Raw genomic sequence first — 23,130 nt, 5'->3', positions numbered from 1 at the left:
GTTATCTCCCTAACCTTTTTGTTGTGATATGAGAGATATAGGAGAGAGATCTGGTCATTAAGAGGGGAAAATTATTTAAAGTCACAGTGAGCAAAACAAAAATACCCAATCCTTCCAAAAAACATATGGCATACACTGCAACTTTATCTTATTATTAATCACTCCAAAGGAGAATTTTACTACATTTTATGTAGAGAACCCTGTTCGTGAAATCGTAACACACATCTTTATGCAGGACAAATGCACTCATCTTTTGCTTGATTATACTTCATAGGTAGACCTTTACTATTAATAAGTCTCTCATTTTCACCATACAGACATAAAATCTGGGGGATAGTCTGACAGTTTTTATTTCTATTTCTAAACACTTTACATTTATCCATTTGGAAATACAAATTTTACAAACTCAAACGGAAGCAAATTTGAAGGCAATACAACCCATTTCCAATAATCCAATCCCATATTATACTCTCAAATTTCTAGGACATCTACATGAACAAAGATATCAAAAAAGAGTGACAAATACATTCAATGCTCATGTTTTCAGAATACCATTTAGTCAGATATGTTAATATCAAAGCCACACAATTACTAGTTTTAGCTATCAGTTATAAAAGGAAGATCTATGTAAACAGTTGATAAGAAATTAAGAAGACAAATGGAATCTACAGCTCTTTAATGAAGTATATAAAGTTAAGCGCTAAGTAAAATCTCAATTCAGAGAAGCACCTGTATAACGAGATAATGTAAGATAAAGCCAATACTAACAACTCAAATTATGAGCATTTCTGTTAGAAACTTATCTAAGAAAATTTGTTAGCATCAATATTCCTAAACTTGTGGCAAATTCACCTTTCTAGTAAGATTAAAATACATACTTGACACAGATCTTTCATAGATTTTCACATTAATATTGAATTAAAAGAATTAACTGAATAGAATTCTACTACAATTTTAGAGATGTGATTCTATTAACTCAGTGAAATAAAATTCACTTTTCTCTTCTGAAAACTTCTCCTTAATGCGAGGAATAGGGAAGGAGTGGGCAAAAGAAATATGAAGTATCTGAATATAAAATTCTTCTTGTGCTGACTAAAACATATTATATAAAATTCTGCTTATTGGAGATATTTACAAAAACTCCCTTACTACCACAACATTTGGTATTTCCTTCTTTCTACCTGTGGACATAGTACTTACCTCATTTTAACTAAAGTCTTTCATTACACTATATATAAAACATACAGGATTGTTGCTCTAGCCAGTTCACTATGGAAATAAACTTCGCCACAAAGAAAACTCATCTTTGCCCCCCAAATTTCACAAACAAATTTTTTCAAATTAAGCTGTTTATGTGATTTAGAATTTCCTCTGAGGATTAAAACAAGCTACCACAGAAGGCAAATTAGTAAATTTAGATACCATATATGGCACACGTCCCCCTTTTTGGTTATTAGGTTTTCTTTAAACAATGCTAACTAAATATTCATTCAAAACATTACTTATTCAAAATGATCTAGTTTACAAACTACAACAATGGTAGTATATTTCACATTGAGATGAAGGTGAGAGCAAGGTGACTCACATTGGCATTGAATTTTCTTTTAACAGGGAACATTAATCATTTGTAAACAAAACCTATTCTTAAACCACAATGAGCAAAAACCACACTACACATCCATTCAAGGGATTACTTCCTACCCTCTGTCACTTCAATTAAGATAGCCATGTAGTAAGATACTGCAAATACTAAAAGCAAGGAAACTCAGAGCAAAAGAAGAGAGAACTAGCATATCCAGATGAAGCAGAGCAGTTAGGATATATGGGAAAACACAAACACAAGGCTGGACAATATGAGGCAGATCTCAGATGACTTAAGAGTTGCAGAAATAATTTTTAAATATCATTTCCACCAGTATCATTCATTAGATAATTAAAGATAACTTAATTTTCACATTAGCCTCTAAGTAACACTACATCTTAAAGACATGAAACATCTTAGCATGTAAGAAAAAACTTTTTATCTTTTGGCTCCCCCCCCCCAATTAATGAGAAACTATCAATTAAAGACTGCGAAGCACCCTAAATCTTGTGCAATAACAACACAAACTTAAAACATAATATATATGGGAAAAAAAGCAATCTTACCAAAAATGTGGTTATTTAATTCATATCTCATACAAGATGCTTAAAATTTTTATCAAAGAAATGGATATTGATTTGAAAATATGTAAAACCTCATGGGAGGAAATGCATGAATAAAGAGTATTTTGAAAAATAATCTGGATTCATCACTCTTTGTACACAAAGAAAAACTGAATCAACAGAAATTTGCTGTGTGGCATTTTTCCAAACAAGTAATAAGAGGAATGCAGTCTAAAAGAAAATAACTCAACCATGAAAGTAAAATTATTTCTATAAGAAGTGTACAATCTTAAAACACTGAACTACTTGTGTTTTGCTCAGAGTGGTCTGAGAATAGAGGCAGCAATTACAGAATATGAAATACAGTGTATTTACATACTGAAAATTTACAATACTGATATTCCCATTAAAATATCACCTACTTGAACTTAGATACTGAATGCTTTCAGAAAAATTAATACATATTTAAATGAGAGAATGCAATTAACATTACCAACAATTCAAACACAAAAAAAAATTAAGATGGGACAGACAATAACAGCTTACCAACATCATTAAGTTTCCAGTTAAATTAAGAACTTGCCCTTTTATAGCCATTCATCAATTTAATAATAAATTACATTACTGTTTTATTTATATACACGCTTGCTTACTGACATTCACGTTAGCTTCCAAGTTACTTGTATTCCATTTAGTCCGTTTAAGATTTACATGAAAGCTCAAAAGGACTCATATTTTAAAACTTCTAAAAAGGTCAACAGACCCTATTATGGTAATAATTAAATGTGCAGGTTTGTTTGTTTAAAAGTTTTCCACTTGAATATATTTAATCCTAGACCCCACCCCTCTGATTCACAACTATATCCGCAATAAATACTGTTTGGTATTGCAAAGGTACAGTAATCCAGGATAACAGAATTTTTTGCTCTAGAAATGCTTATGTAAATTTTTGCTTGGATGAAGGCACATAACAATATTACAACTCAATTCTGATTAATGTACAAACAAAACATGGGAATTCTGGTATGGTACACATCAGTGATTAAGAAAAATGTCAACAATAGTTTGCAAGTTAGGAATTCATAGTTAATGTCTGAATGTAATGAAACTCAAGCCATGGTATAGTTAGGTGTGCCCATTACTGGAATGTAATGTTAGTTAATTCAAAGTATTTAAAATTAACAATGGACTTTTCAAGGAGTTTACTTGGCTGACTATGCTAGTTTAACTAAAACCAGGAAGAAACTAATTAACTTTGAGTCTAATCCGGTTCAGAAGTCCTTGATGGGCACATCCAATCTTGGAGAAGACTAAAGATGTATGCAGGCTTTGCTTATCATGCCTTCAGGAATTAGAAGCTTGTTGAGAACTAACAAAGTCTAAGTAAAAGCGTAACTTCTTTGTAGAAACTGTATCTTACTATAAGTGAAATGGTTGATACAATTAAGTATTTCAAGTAATAAATTGGCTATAATTCACCTTAAGCAACAGATGGACTGAGAATTTTTTCATAATATGGTATTAAGATCTATTCCGGCCAAGGGGGAAAAAAACCTACATTTTTAAAATTTAGTGTTTAGATTTACATGACACAACACTTAATCCTTACATCCAAAAGCAGTATTAATTTCAATAAGCCCAGTTTTAAAAGTGAAAGATGCTTTGGCTATTAAAGAAATGTTTCGAGATTTTATTAAGTTCTATAATACCATACATGGAAAACTATTTTAAAATTAATGTTTTGATAAATATTCAAGATGCATACTCAAAATGCTAGAAAAGTATTTAAACTGGTCTTTTCACTTCAAAAAGCCCTTAATCTGTAAATAATGTAATAGCTTACATACCATAAAGACTTACATGCTTATTTTATAAATTGTATTATTTAAAAAGGATCTCATTTGCTAAAATATATTTATTAAAGAAAATGCTATTGTCACAGAATTACATACACTTTTAGTCTTTGATTCTGCCCATAACAATGTAAATACTAACAACTGCATGAGTAAATTTTCAGTGTTTCCCATGACTATGGAAAATAATTGTGTAAAGTGCAGTTACCTATAAGGGGTTTGTTTTCACCTAATTTAATTTGGATATGCCACCAACACATAAAGAAAAAGTTTTTGTTTACAGAATAAACTGTGTCACATGCACAAACCTTATAGTGCCTTGCCCCTACTTTTCACATGAATAAATGCTGTTCACAAATATAAAAATAAAATTACACGTGAAAATGAAGTATAAACAGACAACTTCCCACTTTATGAAAAATGTACACAAGAAATAGTTTTAAAATACAGAAAAAAAGACACAATGATTATGATTTATGAATGAAACATCAAAGAAAATTATTTCAAGGTTATTCTAACCTGGGATGCATGATTTGATACAATTTAAAATTCTTAGATATGGAGTATCCTGAACCCGTTTTAATTAAGTTTCGTATCTTCTTTGCAAATTAAAGGATATGGTTTTTTTTATTTTAAAACAAAAACTATATGCCAGGAAAAATGTCTTTTCTAAGGAATACTTTTTTAAGTACAAAAGCGCTTTCAATGCTAAGAAATCATCCTTCTGTATTATAAACTATTATAGTGTTAGGTTTTCTTCAAAAGTTTTAGGGATAGAGTTAGTTCAAGAAGAGAAACTTTCAATTTAAAAGCCCAAGCACATTTTGTGTGTGTGTGTGTGTGTGTGTGTGTGTGTGTGTGTGTATGGATTAACTCCTTGTATTTTATATTTCAAATTACATGCAAACTATGTAATTATGACAATTCCCATTTTTAGATTTTAGAAGTAGACATGAGTCCTCTTGATTATTTTCTTGCTAAAGCAAGGCCATTTAACAATCTAAAAGTTTGAATTCAGCAATATTCAAGGGTAAAAGGTCAAATTTTTTTTTTTTTTTACCTGTCATTACTTACCTGTCATTTCTCTGAGAGGTTTCCAGAAGATTAAATTCAGAACAAGTAGTTGGACCATTTAAAATGTAGGTATATACTGTATAAACAATAGCCTTGGAGTTATAATTACTGTTAACAACACATATGCTACATATAACAGGAACAAGAAATACCCACCTTCTAACGATGACGATACTCGCGTTCTCGGTCACGTTCTCGGTCCCGGTCTCGGTCCCGGTCCCGGTGTCTCTCTCGTTCTCTGCTTCTCTCTCTATAATAATCATCATGACGATCTCTACTACGGGATTTATGACGCCGACTCTTTTCTCGTGATCTACTATGGTCCCTCTCTCTTGATCGTTCACGTCTTCTAAAAGAAATTACTGGATTAATGCTCTCTGTAAGTGGATAGCAGTATTTACTACCTAAAGCAAAATATTCCTTGTAAATCTAGTTTAGACTTAGGATATCCTGAACTTCCAATAATGACTTACCGACTCACCTGTAAGCATGAATGAGAAATCCCATTTTTGGAGCGCCTGGGTGGGTCAGTTGGTTAAGCAACAGACTCTTGATTTTGGCTTAGGTCATGATCTCACAATAGTGGGATCAAGCCCCACCCATGTCAGCCTCCGTGCTGAGCATGGAGCCTGCTTAAGATTCTCTCTCCCTCTCCCAAAAACAAACCAACAACCCCCCCCCCCCACCACCACACAAACAGAAATTTCAATTTTAAAAATATTCACCCCCAAGTTGGGATCCAGACACACCAGGGCAATACATCTTATCATCTATTACATCTAATAGCCTGCATCAGACATGTAGTGTTTACTGAAGGAACACAGAAAGGTAAAGGGAGAAAACAACTTCAAAGGACAACTTGTTTCAAACTAAAGACTGCATAGAAGATAGTTTTTTTAGGCATAAAATTCATGAAACTATTCAATACACAATGAGATAAGTATATAAAATTACCACCCATTAACAGGTTACCTAAACCTATATGTAGTATCAATTTTAGACTTATAACTAACCCAAATATGATTTACCATGAGTGCTACTCCACTAAGAATTTTTTTTAATATTTTAAGTTTTTATTTATTTATTTTGAGAGAGAAAGAAAGTGCAAGTGAGGAGGGGCAGAGAGAGGGAGAGAGAATTCCAAGCAGGCTCCGCACTGTCAGCACAGAGCCTGATGTAGGGCTTGAACTCAAACTGTGCGATCATGACCTGTGCCGAAATCAAGAGTCAAACACTTAACTGACTGAGCCACCAAGGTGCCCCAGAAACTTTCTAATAATATATATGTTTGCTTCAGGGGTGGAGGCGACTGGAAGGCATGGTGGGAAACAGAATTCAAAACTTAGTACTTATGACCACTAGGAAAGACTGGGAAATAATTCACATTGTTATTAAAAAGAAACGTTTTATGAGCTACCTTCGAAAAAAACCAAACAGAATAAAAATGAGGTAATTTAATCAAAGTATGTTTCCTAAAATACTTTTAGAAATTCTGCTAAGTTCTGAAATTCACAATAAGGAAATCCAACTGCCTGTAAATCGAACCATCTATTTTGTATTTTTGTAACAGACAGCTAGACTTAGCAAACATTATTAGATGCTAAGCTCCTTGATCAAGAAAGCAATTCTTACTTAGGACTTAAAAAATTAAAAAGAAGACTAGGTAAGATATGGACTTTAGCTATGACACATTTGTTCAGATACAAAGATCCTTACTTACACTGGGTCATGAAGGTAGTAATTAAGAAGTTGGGTATCATGACAAAGACAAGCTCCCTTCCTTTATCTTTTTTTTTTTTTTTCCCTTCCCTTATCTTAATGAAGACTCTAACACTGGAGTACACTAAAGACAGACCTATGAATATTACATAACGATTAAAGATCTACCTTTCAAATATATGCAAAATTTCAAGGTTAGCTGCACTGCTAAAAAAAGGAATTACCTAATTAGAAAATACGAACAGATCATTCATTAACTTCCTTGTTCAAGAAATATTTATTTAGCACCCATCTTGTACGAAACACTGTTTAGTCATTAGAAATACTGTAGTGAACAGGACAGGTAAGGCCCTTCCCTTTTCCAACATGTGTTCTAGAGAAGAGAAATGTGCAATAAAAAATAGATTACCGTAAGTACTATAAAAGAAATAAAAAGAACAACATGACAGAGTAACCTGGAGAAGATCTCTCCTGGAAGTTAGACTGAGTTGAGGCATGAAGGATAAGAAGTCAGCTTTGTGAAGAGTGAGGAAAAAGGGCTCCCAGCAGAAGGAATATCAAGTATAGAAAGTGTGGGGTGCCTGAGTGGCTCAGTGGGTTAAGTGTCTAACTCTTGATTTTTGGCTCAAGTCATGATCTCACAGTTCGTGGGTTTGAACCCTGAGCCTGGCTCAACACTGGTAGTGCAGGGCCTGCTTGGGATTCTCTCTCCCCCTCGCTGCCCCTCCCCCACTCATGCATGCTCTCTCTCTCTCTCTCTCTCTCTAAATAAATAAACTTGAAAAAAAAACGGTATAGAACAGTGACGTGGTAAAGAGCTAATGTATCAAGGAAAAGAGAAGGGAGACCATTGTGACTACAGAATAGTGAGCAAGGAGTAAAGTACACAATGAGGCTTCGAAGACAGGCAGGAATCACACAGTGCCTGAATGTTTACAGTCTTATTCTAAGAGTAACCAAAACTTCTTGAAGGGTTTTATTTTTTTTAATGTTTATTTATTTTTGAGAGAGAAACAAAACACAAGCTGGGGAAGGGGAGAGAGAAAAGGGAGACAGAATCCAAAGCAGGTTCCAGGCTCCGAGCTGTCAGCAGATAGCCCGAACTGGGGCTCAAACCCATGAAACATGAGATCATGATCTGAGCTAAAGTTGGACACATGACCAACTGAGCCACCCCAACGCCCCTTTTGAAGGGTTTTAAAAGCAAACACCTGACATTTGATTCAATATTCAAAACAAAAGAAAACAATCTAACTCTAGCTGCTATACGAACAGTAATAAGTAAAATCAAAGTCCTATTTTAAAGTTTCAAACACGGTATTTTTTCTATTTGTAACATAATAGTTTTAAATAGACATGACACAGGAAAGTTTTACCTTGATCCAGAACCATAAGACTTGGATTCAATTCCATGAAGGCAATCTTGCAAAGAGCTAATAAGAACTTTGCAGCGATCATCAGCAGATACTTTGGATTGTTTAATTAAAGAAATTGCAGTTACCAATGTCTCAATAGCACTCCCATAATCACCTATGAGGCAAAGGAGAGGGGTTGAAATGAAATAAATTTTGTTTCCAAAATACCCCCAAATCATTTGGGATAAAAGTGATAAAGCATTTTATAAAAGAAGAACACTAAAGTAACTACAGAAGACATCTTCATTTCTTTTTTTAAGGGCTTCACCATTTGTAAAAAGCTTTTATGTGAGTAAAATTAGCACAGTTTGTTTATTATTACAGACATGTGAAGCACAGGTTATTAATTTGTAAATATGAGAATCAGTTGCCTTAAGGTCCCCAACACATTACATGTCAGGACTAAAATTTAAATCCATATATAAGAATTTAAAATTATGGGTCTATTCACTGCACTGTGACTTATCACTTCCCTCAATTTCTTTTAAATAAATACAGGTAATGATCTGGAAATACGAACATAAATACTAAATATAAATTACCAGTCTTCAAGATTGCACATAGTTTTAGGTCGTTCCTAGTAACATAAATAAGAAATATTAATATAGGAAGAAATATACAAACCAGCACTGGCATCAGACACAGCTCTTGAAATAGCACTGCTTGAGATTGCCCTATTTCTATTCATGATTTCTTCAAACTCAGCTTCACTCAATGGCGTTCTTGCAGTATCCATTTCCCTTTAAAATAAAAATGAACCTTAAGTTGCACTCAACACATTTTTCAGTTAGTTGTAACAGTATAAAACAATTCATACTAGTTGCTTGGGACAAGTGTCTTAGAGCTAGTAGTTACTTTTCCAGACTGAAGCATGCTATTTACCTTACAAAGAGAGCAAGTCTAAGCAAAATTCTACAACACTACCTTTCAGCTGAAATAAAGTAGCAGCTTGGAAACCTTGTCTTTCTGGAGATCAGGGATAATGTATTTACAGATCTATAATATTTTTCAGTCATACAAAAACATACATAATAAACGGTCTTGAATGTTATAACATAAGGTAGTTACACATTATTAGCTCTTTTATTTATATATACATACATTTAAATGTTGACAGCAAAAACTACAGCCCTACACAATCAAGGAATTTGGTTACATTTCTGTTTGGATCCTCTAGGCACAGGGCCCAACTCACAATAGAAGGATAACAAATGTCTGATTAATTAAAAGAACTTCAGGCGGGGACAAGATCTTAGATCATCTTGTTTGCCACTGAATCCCCAGAAGAGTATCTGGCAAATAAAAGATAGTAAGTGTAAACATTTGTTGGAAAAAAGTGAATTAAATGCCAAAACTTTCTAAAGCTGCTGGACAACTATGAAAACTGTACATGTACATCACATGTCGACTATACTTCAAAAAAAAAAAAAAACAACTGTACATGTACAGCACAGGAAAAGGTAAGCGTTCTTCCATCTTAGTTACTAGTTACAAGGTAGGACACTGAGTTGAGGGAAGCAGCAGCAGTTCATTCCAATGCAATGAGGAAACAGCTAATCTAACTTTTTACATGCTTTTAAGGTATTATTCTCATTCCCAAAACTTTATAGACATCCTGACCAAATTATAAGTTCAAAATCCATGTATAATTTCAACTAAGTGCTGTGACTTGTGCCCATTCTATCCCTCTTAAAAAAAGAAATCTCATGTAAGAGGAGTTTTCTCCAATTTTCAATAAAAAATTAGTCATAAATAACCATCACCCTCCAATTCTTGAAAACCTAGTACTATCAAAATTCTATTATGTTAGGAAAAAGATACGAAACTCAAATTTTATAATCAAACCAAGTCACTTAACCCACACCTGTCCTCTAAAGGTGAACACTTAATATGAAGTCACTAACTGGAATTAAAGTGAACAGAAGAAGTTATACTAGCCCAGTAGTTATTTTCTAAAGAAAACAGAGCCATTTTTGGCAGTCATAAAGATGCAACCTCTATGAACAGATAATGGTTAATGTGCTTTGTTTACAACATCAAATTTATTGCCATGTGCCTGTGCAACTGCATGGAATTAGGCAGATTCTCAAATCCATTCCTTCAGGACATTTTCAGACAAAATAAAGTACAAAGTAGTTTAACAGTGATAGTTTAAAAACATAAAATCAAATGACAAACTCAAAAGTAATTAAAGTGGACAAATTCAAATGGCTCTTAGAGATTATAAATATAGCTCTCTAAATTATGTTTTGAGTATGGATAGTTTTTAAATTACTTTGGAAGGGGGCTAAGAGATCATTTACTTCAATAATGGTTTCAAAAAAAAAAAAAGAAATAATGGTTTTCACCTAGCTCTTCTCCAAGGATCACCATTAATTACTTTAATTTCCACAACTGTGTTTTACAAGTGTTTGTCTACCCAAATATACTTGTGTATCATTTAATGTTTCCATTTCAATTAAAAGTTAGTAATTTGATAGTTGGGACTCCTGATCAGCAACGAGATAATCAATAGTACCTATCCAACAAATTGATCGAATTCCTAAAACGAAGAAGGAAACTTTAGTGCTCTGAGTAGTATCATCAAAGGTAAATGAGATTCACATTAAAATCTTAAAAGTAGCTCGAGGATCCCATTTGCTCACTTAAATTATCTTTATTGTTATCTTTATTAACCTCTTTTAACTTAAATAATGGAAAGGAATCTCCATGAATTAGTGACTTGCTCTAAATCACACATCTATGTAAGTGGTGGAAGGGGATTATTCCCAACGCTGTTTAGTATGTTTTCATCATATGATACTGCCCCTTCTAAGAAGAGCAAACAATATAGAAAATTAAATATCTGGGGAAAAGCCCATAATTAAAAAACAAAAACAAAAACAAACCTCAGCAATGAAACGTAGAGTATTTTTTACCGATCAAATAACACACCAAGTCTACTGTCATAGATACATACTGACTTACCTGCCAGGAGGCCCATAGTCACCCCTATCATACGGTGGAGGTCGGCCATATGGATCTGTTGGTGGTGGACCCCGGCTATCTGATGTAGGCATGCCGCTGTTAGTCGGTGGAGGAAAGAAAGCCGGGTTCACATGTGGAGCTGGTGGTGGGGCACCTGGAGGTGGTCCAGGAAGATGCGGAGGAGGAGCAAGTGTCAGGGGTGGCCCAAGAGGGCCAGGTGGGCGAGGTGGAAAGGGGCCTGGAGGTGGAGGTGGTCCCTGTTGTGGAGGTGGTGGACCAGGAGGGGGGCCGTAGCCCGGAACTGGAGGTGGAGGGCCAGGAGGAAGCGGACCCAATGGAGGCTGCCCAAAAGGTTGTCCAGGAAAAAGAACTGGTGGTGGTGGGCGATCTCCTCGATTAGGAGGCCCAGCTAGAGGAGGAGGCAGAACCTGACCAGGAGGTGGAGGACCTGGTGGACCAGGTGGGCCTGGAGGACCTAAGGGTGGACGTGGTGGAGTCTGTCCAGCTATAGAATAGAGGAGAGAGAAGGAGAGAGAAAAAAAAACCACTTCAATAAGGTATTTTAACCTTAATGCCAAGATTATACTTTTAAAACACAACTCATAGACCAAGATTCTTTCTCTTTAAATGAAACCCATATGGTAAATGCTACACTAACAACTATGAAAGTGAAGTACATCTTTACAATTTTAGCCAGCTCAATTTATGCTTAAGAAAAATTATTGAAACAAAAAACGTTAATAAACATTACAATGCTTAGAGATAGTTTCCATCTTTCAGTGTACACACACTTCTTACAGTGAAATCACCCACCTTATATTCTACTCTGATGCCAAGCTAGAAAGTGAAACAAGGAAAAATGGTCTTGAAAGGATTTTTTAAGAGGTAAGAAAATAAGACGGATGTAAATATTCTATATATAAGTCAAGCAAGTTTGGAGAAAAATAAAGACCTTTTAGGCCAAAAATGGGTATTTCCTCTATGCTGTGCCCCATATGCCATGGAATCCTAGTTTCCAGGAACAAAGGCCGAGTTCCTTTAACAAGATGCTTGATCAAATTTCCTGGATTCCAAAAATAGCATAACAAGGAGAGTAAGTCACATTAATAATGCATTACTTGAAAAAGAGAGAAAAGGAAAAGAGGTATTAAGGTAGACACATTTTATCCATGGTAATTTAAGAAAAATTTTACCTGGAAAAGGTGGGGGTGGCCCTCCTGGTCCTGTTGGTCCAGGAAATCTGTCCCCACCGGGAACAGCCCCTGGAAAACGGCCCCGTCCTCTACCACCTTGTGGAAATGCTGCACGTGAACTGCCTCCTGGAGGACCAGCTTTACCTTCCCCAGACATTTGTCCTGATTGTGTAGCTGTAAATATCCAAATACTCATAAATAGCATTTATTAAAATAGTCCTCTGAAATGTAACCACTGTTATTTAGAAATAACTCTACTTCAAAGTTCACATATGCTATATACTAACTTGCAGATGTCTTGGGCCTGTCCAAACTACATGAGAAGTACTGGATGGAAACATTCACATCTATTTAAGTTCTTTTGAAGTCTCAAAATATCCAGAGTTAAATGTATTTCCAGTGGGCAAATATGAGTTACTTTCAAAATACCAATACTCAGCAGCAGCCAAGACTAAAATTCTCCAACAGAAATCTTAATTTCAGTAAGCACAGATTATTTAAATTTTGTATCATATTCTTCAGTTAAGTCTTAACTGCTAAAACATTAAAAGAAAAACAGCCACTTGAATTTGTTAATTACACGATTATCCACCTTATCTCTTTAAGTGAGAGCATTTCTGAGTGTTGTTAATGGCCAATCTTTTCTATATTCACTTTACCAAGTGGTGAAAGATCTTGGTGCCAAGCAGAAAATCAATGAATATTTTCTGGTTATCAGTGGTTTCTCCCCCACCATAACACACATCCACATAACTTCCCTTCAATCTAAAGATTAGAATGTAGTTTCTTCCTTTCTCTAGGATGGGAATGACAGGACAAGACTAGCAGAGCTACAGAACGTGCACACTGTTGTATAATATTGGGTCTGTGACATCTAGAGAAAAATGGGAGTAAGTTTCCAGTATATAGGACCATAGCCATAAACCAGTAATCAAATCAAATTTAAGGGATAAACTTTCTAAAATGGATTCTCCAATGAACTAAACATTAAAATGACTTCTCTAGTGTAACATCTAACAAATGCTAGCAACATTGGCTAAAAATGCACATCTTTTAATAAAGGCCTCTGAGGGATTGCTTACTTTTCCTGGACTGCATTTCAAATTGACTCAGGAACTGTTTATTGCATGGAGTTACAACAGGATTCTGACCATGAAGTTCTCTTTTAGGCAACAGATCCATTAACTTTTTTGAGGATGCTTCAGATCCAACACCAACAAGGGCAAACCTAAAAGATGTTTAAAGGGGCAAAGACAGAAAGTGAGGAGGGATTAACAAAGCTACTGTTATTAAAAAGGAAATGGTATGAATTTACCTTTAAGAAAAATGAAAATATTTTTTTAAGGTAAAACTATACAAGTTCACACTTTCATCCTTAGCTTTTTCAAAATAACAACCTACCATACAATTCACTCAATTAAAGTGTACAATAAGTGTATATTCAGAGTTTTAGAACGATCACCACAATTTTAGAGCGTTTTCATCATCTCAAAATGAAAGCCCATACTCATTAGCTGTGACTCCATTTCCTCCCAACTCCCAACTTCAGGAAAGCACTAATTCACTTTCTATCTCTATGAATTTATCGATTTTGAACATTTCATATACATGAAATTATACAATATGTGGTCCTTTATGAATAGCTTTTTTCACTTAACATAATGGCTTTAAAATTTATGCATGTTGTAGTATGTATCATTACTCAATGTCTTTTCACGGCTGAATAATATTTCACGATATGGATACAACACATTTAAAAAATCCATTCATTAGTTGATGGACATTTGGGTTGTTTCCATTTCTTGGTTATTATGAATAATGCCACTGTGCAAACATGCTCAACATCACTGACCATAAGGGTAATGTCAATCAAAAACCACAATGAGATGCCATTTCATACCCACTAGGATGGCTATAATCAATAAGATAAACAGTGCTTTTGAAGATGTAGAGAAACTGAAAATTTCATACACTACTGACGGGAATGTAAAATGGTACGGTCACTTTGACAAATAATCTGACAATTCCTTCAAAGGCTAAATATAGACTTAACATAGGGGCGCCTGGGTGGCTTAGTCGGTTAAGCGTCGACTTTGGCTCAGGTCACAATCTCACAGTTCGTGAGTTCGAGCCCCGTGTCTGGCTCTGTGCTGACAGCTTGGAGCCTGCTTCAGATTCTGTGTCTCCCTCTCTCTCTCTGCCCCTCCCCTGCTCATGTTCTGTCTCTCTCAAAAATAAAATAAACATTAAAAAAATTAAAGATATATATATATGTATTTATGTGTATTTATACATATACTTACATACATACTTATATAATACATATATACGTATATATAATATATATATACAGTTAACATATGATCCAATAATTCCACTACTGGTATATATATACACCTACCAGAATTGGAATACATATGTTCATATAAAACTGGTACAAGAATATTCACAGGGGCATTATTCCCCAAAGCAAATGTGGAAACAACCTCAATGCCCATCAGATGATGGATGGAATAAAAATGTGATATAACCATATAATGGAATAGTATTTAGCCATAAAAAGAATTAAGTACTGATACATGCTGAGACATGGCTGAATCTTGAAAACATTATGCTAAGTGAAAGAAGTCACAAAGGACCACGTATTATATTATTCTATTTATAGAAAATATTCGGAATAAGCAAACTCATAGAGACAAATTGTTTAATAGGTATGGGATTTCTTCTGAGGGTCATGAAATGTTCTGGAATTAGTGATAACTGTAAATATACTAAAAATCATAAGATTGAATATTTTTACAATTTAATGAATTTATTAATTTAACAAATATGTATTGAGCACCAACTCCTACGTGCCAGGCACAATCCAGGGCTAGGGATACAAGAGTGAACAAAACAAAATCCTTCCTCTTGTGGAGCTTACAATCTAATTGGAGACAAGACAAATAAGTAAAATACACTATAATAAAGAAAAATAAAGAAAGGAAATAAACTGGGGATAAAATTTCAATTTTATCTGCTCCTACCCTATAGTGATATGAGCAGAAGCTAATATTTTGCATAGGGTGATGAGGGAAGGGAATTCTTTCAGGAGAGTCCTTAATGAAGTGAAAGAGGGGTGCCTGGGTGGCTCAGTTGGTTAAGCATCTGACCCTTGATTTCAGTTCAGGTCATGATCTCATGGTCTTGAGACTGAGTCCTGCGTCAGGCTCTGCACTGAGTGTGGAGCCTGCTTTGGATTCTTTCTCAAAATAAGTAAACAAACATATTAAAAAAAAAAAGAAAGAAAGAGATCCATGTGGATATTTGGGGGATATAACAAACCAAAAATAAGAAACAACTGGTGTAAAACTCCTAAGCAGGAGTGTTTTTGAGGAACAGCATAGACAAACATTGCTGAAACAGCATAAGGAAGGTGAACAGTGGTAGGAATAAGGTCAGGCAGGTGGTGGGGAAACAGACCATATAGTGCCTTATAGGGCCACAGTTAAGATTCTGGCTTTTACTCTTAGTGATAGGGAGCCATTAGAAGATCTGAAAAGGCAAATATTGATGGCACTTTTTTCCAATATTTACATTTTGTAATAGCATAAGCCATAGGGGATTTGGGTGAAAGCAAGAACACAGGTAGGAGGCTATTACAAAAGTTCGAGTAAGAGATAATAATGGCTTGGGCCAGGTAAAATAATTACTGTAACACACAAGGTATGATGGAAAGAATTAAGACATAAGAGAGGATGTGCATTTATGGATAAGTACGTTTAACTCATTTTACCAAACATGTTCTAAAACCTGTGAATTGTAATCCTGTTCCTTCTTTTTCCACTAAAAATATAAGCACAAGGAAAAAAACCTGCAAGTATATTCACTAAAATGTTAAGAGTGATTATCTATGGATGGTGAGCTTGTAGCTTTTTATTTTCCTACTTCTGGGTATCTGTTTTTTATAATATTCCTATAATGATCCTATCTCATTCATATAATTTAATAAGTTTAAAAAACTGAGCAAAACATTTACGTTACATTATTTTCCAGTTGCCCATCTTCCTCCATCCCTTAATCACAGGATAATAATGCTTCTTCAAACTGTCATTTCAAAAGTCATTTCAACCACAGAGAAAACTCAGGAAAATTAAATAGACCTAATCTGTCCACACTTCCAGTTTTTTACTAGTTTTAGTGAGCTAGATCACAAGGTAAGTAAAATAAGTACATATCTCTGCCCAAGAACCCTCTGCCAATGTGGATAATAAAGCGTGTGAATGGTTAACATTAAGAATAGCTACTACCAAAATTACAATCTCTAGTTACTAACGTATTAGGAAAAAAAATGAAAACAAGATTCTTACCCTTTTGACTGGCCATTTGCCCGATTTTCAAAAAATTTTATCTCCAAAATATCATTTACTCCCAAAGAATGAACTGCTTCAGTTAAGTCTTCATCTGTTGTCCACTGCAAGATATTTCCCCCTCATTAACCATCAAAATATAACCAAGATGTTTATTGTTTCAATTTAGTTTTTAAGGGTAAACTCAGAACAAACAAAAGACCATTAACAGTGCAAATCTAAGTACAATTTTGCCAGTTGGTCTCCAATTTTTAAATGACACAAAAGTACCTGAGGACATTAACTTCATCCTTTGATAAGTTTCAGAAATTAGAAGGTATATATCCTTAGAGATAAAAGACTTTTTTTACTTTTAAAGAATTTCTGGTCTCTCCCAACTTCAAACTGCAATGACGTTACATTTTTAATAAAACCAATCTCACTTATCACTTCTCTCCCTAAAGGAAAATTACTTTGGGAAACAAAGTCCACCTTATGTTTGAGTATAAGATTAAAAAAAAAAAAAAAAAAAAAAAAAGGCACATGTATTGAGTACCTATCATGTACTTTATACCAAATATTTAACTCTTAAAACAACCCTATATTAAGTCCTGTTAGTATTCCCATTTCACACATGGTACAAAAGTTAAAAGGCTTGTCTAAGATCACAAAAGTAATAAATGGAGGAGCTAAGATTCAGTTTTATTTAGCAATCACACTCCTCACAACTACACTGCTACAGTCTCCAATATTATAAAACTGCTCAGACTGAATGATTATGGAGATGGGTTCGTTTTTTAAAAATGTGAACATTTAAAAATAAAATGCTACTTAAGAAGGGTGACAAATGTTAATTTACAGACGATTTTTGAACTTTCAAATTATGCAGTAAATGTTTCTAAGAGAGATGAGGGGAGCCTGGCTGGTTCAGGTCATGATCTCGCCATTCCCAAGTTCAAGTCCCATGTTGGGCTCTGTGCTGACAGCTCAGAGGCTGGAGCCTGTTTTCAGATTCTCTGTCTCCCTCTTTCTCTGCCCCTCCCCTGCTCACGCACACACGCACACTCTCTCAAAAATAAATAAACATTAAAAGCAGGAAAGAAACTCAACAAGCCTGAAATATAAATTAGATGCTGAAACTTTTTTTTTTTTTTAAGTAATCTCTCCACTCAACATGGGGCTCAAACTCACAACCCCAAAATCAAGAGTCGCACGCTCTTCCATCTGAGCCAACCAGGAGACCCTAATAATGAAAGCTTTTAAAAACCAGGGTCGTACTGTGCTTTTCCCTACAGTTCTGAATCCGGGTTTCAGACCTTATGTGAGTATTCTTCTTTCTAAAACTAGGATACTGTAAGTATAGTAGTAATAGGTTAAAAAGAATATTACATTTAAACTCAAGATAACTGAACTATATCTAACTGGAATCTCTACCAAAACAAGTTGAATGACCACAAAATTCAAAACTAGATCTAAAATTTATGTTCTAGGGGCACCTGGGTGGCTCAGTCAGTTGAGCATCACTTCTGCTCAGGTCACGATCTCATGGTTTGTGAGTTTGAGCCCCACATCAGGCTCACTGTTGTCAGATTGTAAGTGCAGAACCCACTTCAGATCCTCTGTCCCTCTCTCTGTGCCCCACCCCAGTCTGCATTCTCCTAAAAATAAATAAATATTAAAAAAAAAAAAATAGGGACCCCTGGGTGGCTCAGTCAGATAAGAGTCTGCCTTTGGCCCAGGTCATGATCTCACAGTTTATAAGTTTGAGCCCTGCATCAGGTTCTCTGCTGTCAGCACAGAGCCTGCTTCAGATTCTCTGTCCCCTTCTCTCCCTCTACCCCACTCCTGCTCTCTCCCTCAAAAAATAAATATTAAAAAAAATTTTTAATAAAAAAAAACAAACACCAAAAAAACCCACAAAATTTATGATGTTCTAAACATATTTGTATTTCCCTCCTCACTGCATAAACAAGTATATAGAGCAACAAATCAACAATTTATTTTATTTATTTATTAGTATTTTTTAAAATACTATGAAATTTATTGCCAAATTGGTTTCCATACAACACCCAGTGCTCATCCCAACAGGTGCCCTCCTCAATGCCATCACCCACCGTCCCCTACAAATTTTTATTTTATAAAAATGGAACAGATTAACTACGTGAACAATTCAAAACCAAATACCAATAAATTTAATTCATACATTAAGTTTACTTACCCATGTCAGATTTCCGATATACAATGCAATTCTCTTTCCAGTATACGTATAGACAACATTTGGTGCTGCTCCTTTACCCACATCATCACCAACAGTTGGTGGGAGAGTATCCATGTAATCACGGTCTTCTGGGGCATCTCCATTATTTGCAGATGGAGAGATGACATCATCATACAAATCTATCTGATCATGCCCACCATATTCAGCTTCCTGAGACACAGAAATAATGCCCTAGATTATACAACAGTCAGACTACCACTAAATAATAAGAATACAAATTCATTCAACTATTTTGTTTTAAAAATCCAGTAGAAAATAAAGCCCCAAAGATCTCTGTACAAATCTTTAGGCCATAGATGTAATCTTGAATGGTGCCTCTAAAGTGAATTTTTACACAATAAACGCTATTTTCCCACTGATATATGTTATAATACAAGAAATAACGTTCCTCAGGGAAAAGAATACGTAGACAAAATACAGTAACAATATAAAACTTTTCTTGGAAGTACAATATTCTGAAAGTAGAAATAACAATACATAAATGCAAATAGATGGACTTTAAAAAACAATACAAAAATATCACAAACAAAACTTAAATCCATTATAAATCTTTAACTGCAGAAAAATACAACTACTATTTTCTATGATACTCAGAATCTTGTTTTTCAACTCTGTGAAAGATGTTAGTTTTAGAAAAAAGCACACTGAGCTAAGCCAACAGGAAGGGATGAAGAAATGTGGGTACCCAAATTATTCCAAAATCATAACAAATCAACAAGAAAAGAGAAACTATAAATAAAATGAGTAAGACTACTCAAATTAGTATCTAGTGATAGTTCCATTATTCTCAGTCAATAAAGAGTTAATGCTTACTAGACTTCTTAGATCTGCAGTCAATTTAGCAAAAGATATCTAGTCAATTAGCAAGAGAAAAGTGATATGAACAAGGATCTAGTAAAGCTCTGCCATTGAGTGTCACCAACAGAATGCCCCTTACAAGCCTAAATGGTAAGAAAAACAAGAAACAAAAAAGAAACATATGTAAATAGCAGAAAAAGGAAAAAGGCAGGTTCTACCCTAAGTACAAGAAAAATGAAATGCAGACATTGGCAGAACACTCAACCCCACTTAAATTGCCTTTAGTAAAGGCCACAGGCTTGACTAGCCAGAATCTGAAGAAAAACTATTATCTTCCTTCCTTTCCATCGCTAAGTATCTAAATCAATGTGAACTATTTTATCTTTCTTATGAGGTAGAATATTTGAGATAATAAAAAGAGAAGCAATTACAATTATAAAACAACAAACTTGAGTTCAGATATAAGCTACATAAGCTATATGCTCTCATTAATATAACTTATTAAGGATGAAATGTTATATAAATGGCACATAATGAGAAGCTAATAGTTCTAATAGTTTTAAGGACTATTACAAGAATAGAGAATGACCCACAGACAGGATTTGTAATATGACTGTAAATAGATCAACAAAATATTGTTATCATAGGCCCCATGGGAACAGAGCTCAATAGCTGTTTTGTTATTCAGAAGGGCATCAGAATTAAGATTTTTTTTTTTAAAGAAAAAAGAAAAAGAAAAAAAACCTAAAAGGGGAAATACCAATTATATGCACAGTCAAAGGGATCTGAAATTTACAAAGTCATCTTCAGGTAACCTTCTGCATAACCGAGTTAACCAATTTACTAATTATATAACAGCATCTTTACATAACATTTTGTTATGAGGCCCAATGTCTCTAAGATTTATTTAATAAGGAATCCAAGATCTCAAGGTAAGTTAAACAACAAAGCCAACTTTAGCAATGGGCAGAAACTAAGACCACAAGTCACTAAATTATGCCATAATTTTGTTTGTACAGCAATATCAAAATAATCTTTCTTAACTGAGTTTTTCTTAAAGTAACATGTTCCAATTGCAGTGACAGTGAAAATTAGAAAAAAAGAGGATGAATTTTTGTTATCAAGTTTCAGCGTAGCTGAAGCTTCAGGCAGCTTGGTGGCAGCAGTGGTTCCATACACTTAAGATACTAAAAAGATTCCCACAAGGGGTAGTGGGCATTTTAACTCCTGCAATCCGGTTCTGTACTTTATCAAATGGAATTATTATTATTACTATTATTATTCAAAGGGAGCTGTGTTTCCATCCTCCTTAGCAGAAACTATAGTCACAATATATGGTCTGAGGGAGAGTCAAAAAGAATGCAAGGATTATTTAAAGGGTTATGAAATAGGTTAACACATTATTTGATTTTTCATTAGTTGCAAATCTTGGAAAATGTACACACACTTAAGTAGACAATAATTTATAAGCATAATCGCAGCTACGCTGACCTGGTGAATCACAATCACTTACTATTTTTGTCCATCCACAAATTGCTATGTTGACACCAACCAATTTTCCATATTGATATGATTCTATCAATATTTAGGATCAGCCATTTTGTCTGGTAGTTGGACTGCTTCCAATTGGTTGAAGTATGATGCTAATTGAGATCAGGGTCCTGGGGTTTGATACCCACGTGGAATAGTTAGCTTCACTTTGTTTTAAGGCCACAGCCTGTACTTCTAGCCCCAACAGTATGCATTTGAATGCGGTGAAAAAATATTAATGAATCTAAATACATTTGCTACCATTACTAAAAATGCAACTCAGCATATACTCTTTTAATGTCAGTAATCTTCCTTCAGCTTCAGCATATCACATCTATCCTCATTATAAAAAAAGATAACACCACATCTACTTTCTGTTCCCACTTTAAAAAGGGGGGGGCATGCATATTCTGTAACTATGCAACATAATATCACAGGTCATATAAAAAAAGGTGAGCTCTGAATGTCTACTGAACAAAAAAATAGCTTCTACTTCTTTGTCATAGAGAAATGGTCAACAGTGTCAAGTTCCACTATGGAAAGAATCTTTTCAAATTATTACCTTTAGGAAGTTTTAATGGCATTCAAAAACCAACCAACCAACCAACCAACCCAAATCAACACAACCCCTCGAAATATTTCAGATGCCAAACAATGCCCAGTCTTTATCTATTTTTCATACTAATTAATCTACTAACAGAGCTGCACATTATATATAACTTCCAGTAAAATAAAAGTTCTTCGGATTTGTTAAAAAATCCAAGTGATTTTTTCCCATTTCCTACATTCTAAATTACTACAAGCATTATAAAGGCAAGGCATCCTTTCAAGATTTTATACTTCAAGATTATAGTCTACGTGATATACAAGTAGCTGTTGCCACATCAGTGAAAACATTAAAATAACATGGATAGTAAAATAACGAAAATTCTATTAGGTCCTTTTTAAAGGCAATGTTTCTTAACTTTTTCATTACCACCATCTTCTTCCTTCCAAAGACTTATCTTTAGACATACTTTCCTTATCATCTCCCATAAAATTTTAATTTTATGTATATACTGTATATACTATTACTGGGATGACCATGGAATAACAGTATTACACTCTTCATTCTCCCTAATAAGCCCAACGTGGCCTTTGGTGATCTGAAATTGTAATAATACCTTTCCTGCATTATATAAATACCAGTCATGGTACAGTAAGAGCCACTTATTTCAAAGCCCCTCTATTAAAACAAAAACAAAAAAGGAAGGAATTTAATAGTCATTTCCATTTGGAGAAATATAAAGGAGGGAGAGGTTTACAGTTCGTATTTACAAAATGTATCCCATACCACGGAAGAAAAATACTAGCATGCAAAATCCAACAGCAGATAATCTAATACATATTTATCTTTATAAAAAATACATCATCTTCTGATTTTTATCTACTTACGGTATGAGGAGATCTGAAAATTTGTCTGTAATCCCTGTAAAAAGCTCAACTAACAGTAAGGAAGCCAACTTGGTACTAAAAATATGCCACATAAACCACAAAGTGGACAGTTCACAGGCAGCTGATAAAGCTACACTGATAAAATGGGGCGCCTGGGTGGCTCTGTTGGTTGGGTGGCCAACTTCAGCTCAGGTCATGATCTCACAGCTCAAAGACTCATGGGTTCGAGCCCCGGGTCGGGGCTCTGTGCTGACAGCTCAGAGCCTGGAGCCTGCTTCAGATTCTGTGTCCCCACACCCCCCCCCCGCCCCTCCCCTGCACATCCTCTGTCCCGCTCTCTCAAAAATAAACATTAAAAAAAATTTTTTAAATAAACTACACTGATAAATTATAAAA

The 23,130-nt window shown here is 34.6% G+C and overlaps 1 protein-coding gene across 4 annotated transcripts in view; it reads right to left on the bottom strand.

The window, feature by feature from the left end:
* The window catches only part of CPSF6 (cleavage and polyadenylation specific factor 6), a 33,657-nt gene that overhangs the window by 6,291 nt on the left and 4,236 nt on the right, over positions 1 to 23,130 (bottom strand). The window contains exons 2-10 of one of the 4 annotated variants that reach the window (XM_043564961.1): positions 18,913 to 19,122; positions 16,716 to 16,819; positions 13,449 to 13,594; positions 12,367 to 12,540; positions 12,126 to 12,236; positions 11,174 to 11,678; positions 8,831 to 8,946; positions 8,168 to 8,321; positions 5,229 to 5,418 (exon numbers count right to left, since the gene is read on the bottom strand). In XM_043564961.1, coding sequence (XP_043420896.1) covers positions 5,232 to 5,418; positions 8,168 to 8,321; positions 8,831 to 8,946; positions 11,174 to 11,678; positions 12,126 to 12,236; positions 12,367 to 12,540; positions 13,449 to 13,594; positions 16,716 to 16,819; positions 18,913 to 19,122 — 1,707 coding nt within the window. In that variant the 3' untranslated portion in view covers positions 5,229 to 5,231. Of the gene's footprint in view, positions 1 to 5,228; positions 5,422 to 8,167; positions 8,322 to 8,830; positions 8,947 to 11,173; positions 11,679 to 12,125; positions 12,237 to 12,366; positions 12,541 to 13,448; positions 13,595 to 16,715; positions 16,820 to 18,912; positions 19,123 to 23,130 lie in introns of all 4 variants that reach the window. The other 3 variants (XM_043564960.1, XM_043564963.1, XM_043564962.1) reach the window with 3 other exon arrangements.

The sequence above is a fragment of the Prionailurus bengalensis genome, chromosome B4, assembly GCF_016509475.1.
Source record: "Prionailurus bengalensis isolate Pbe53 chromosome B4, Fcat_Pben_1.1_paternal_pri, whole genome shotgun sequence".
Taxonomy (NCBI): Eukaryota; Metazoa; Chordata; class Mammalia; order Carnivora; family Felidae; genus Prionailurus; species Prionailurus bengalensis.
The sequence above is the reverse complement of the archived record's forward strand: the minus strand, read 5'-3'. Positions and strand labels throughout refer to the sequence as shown.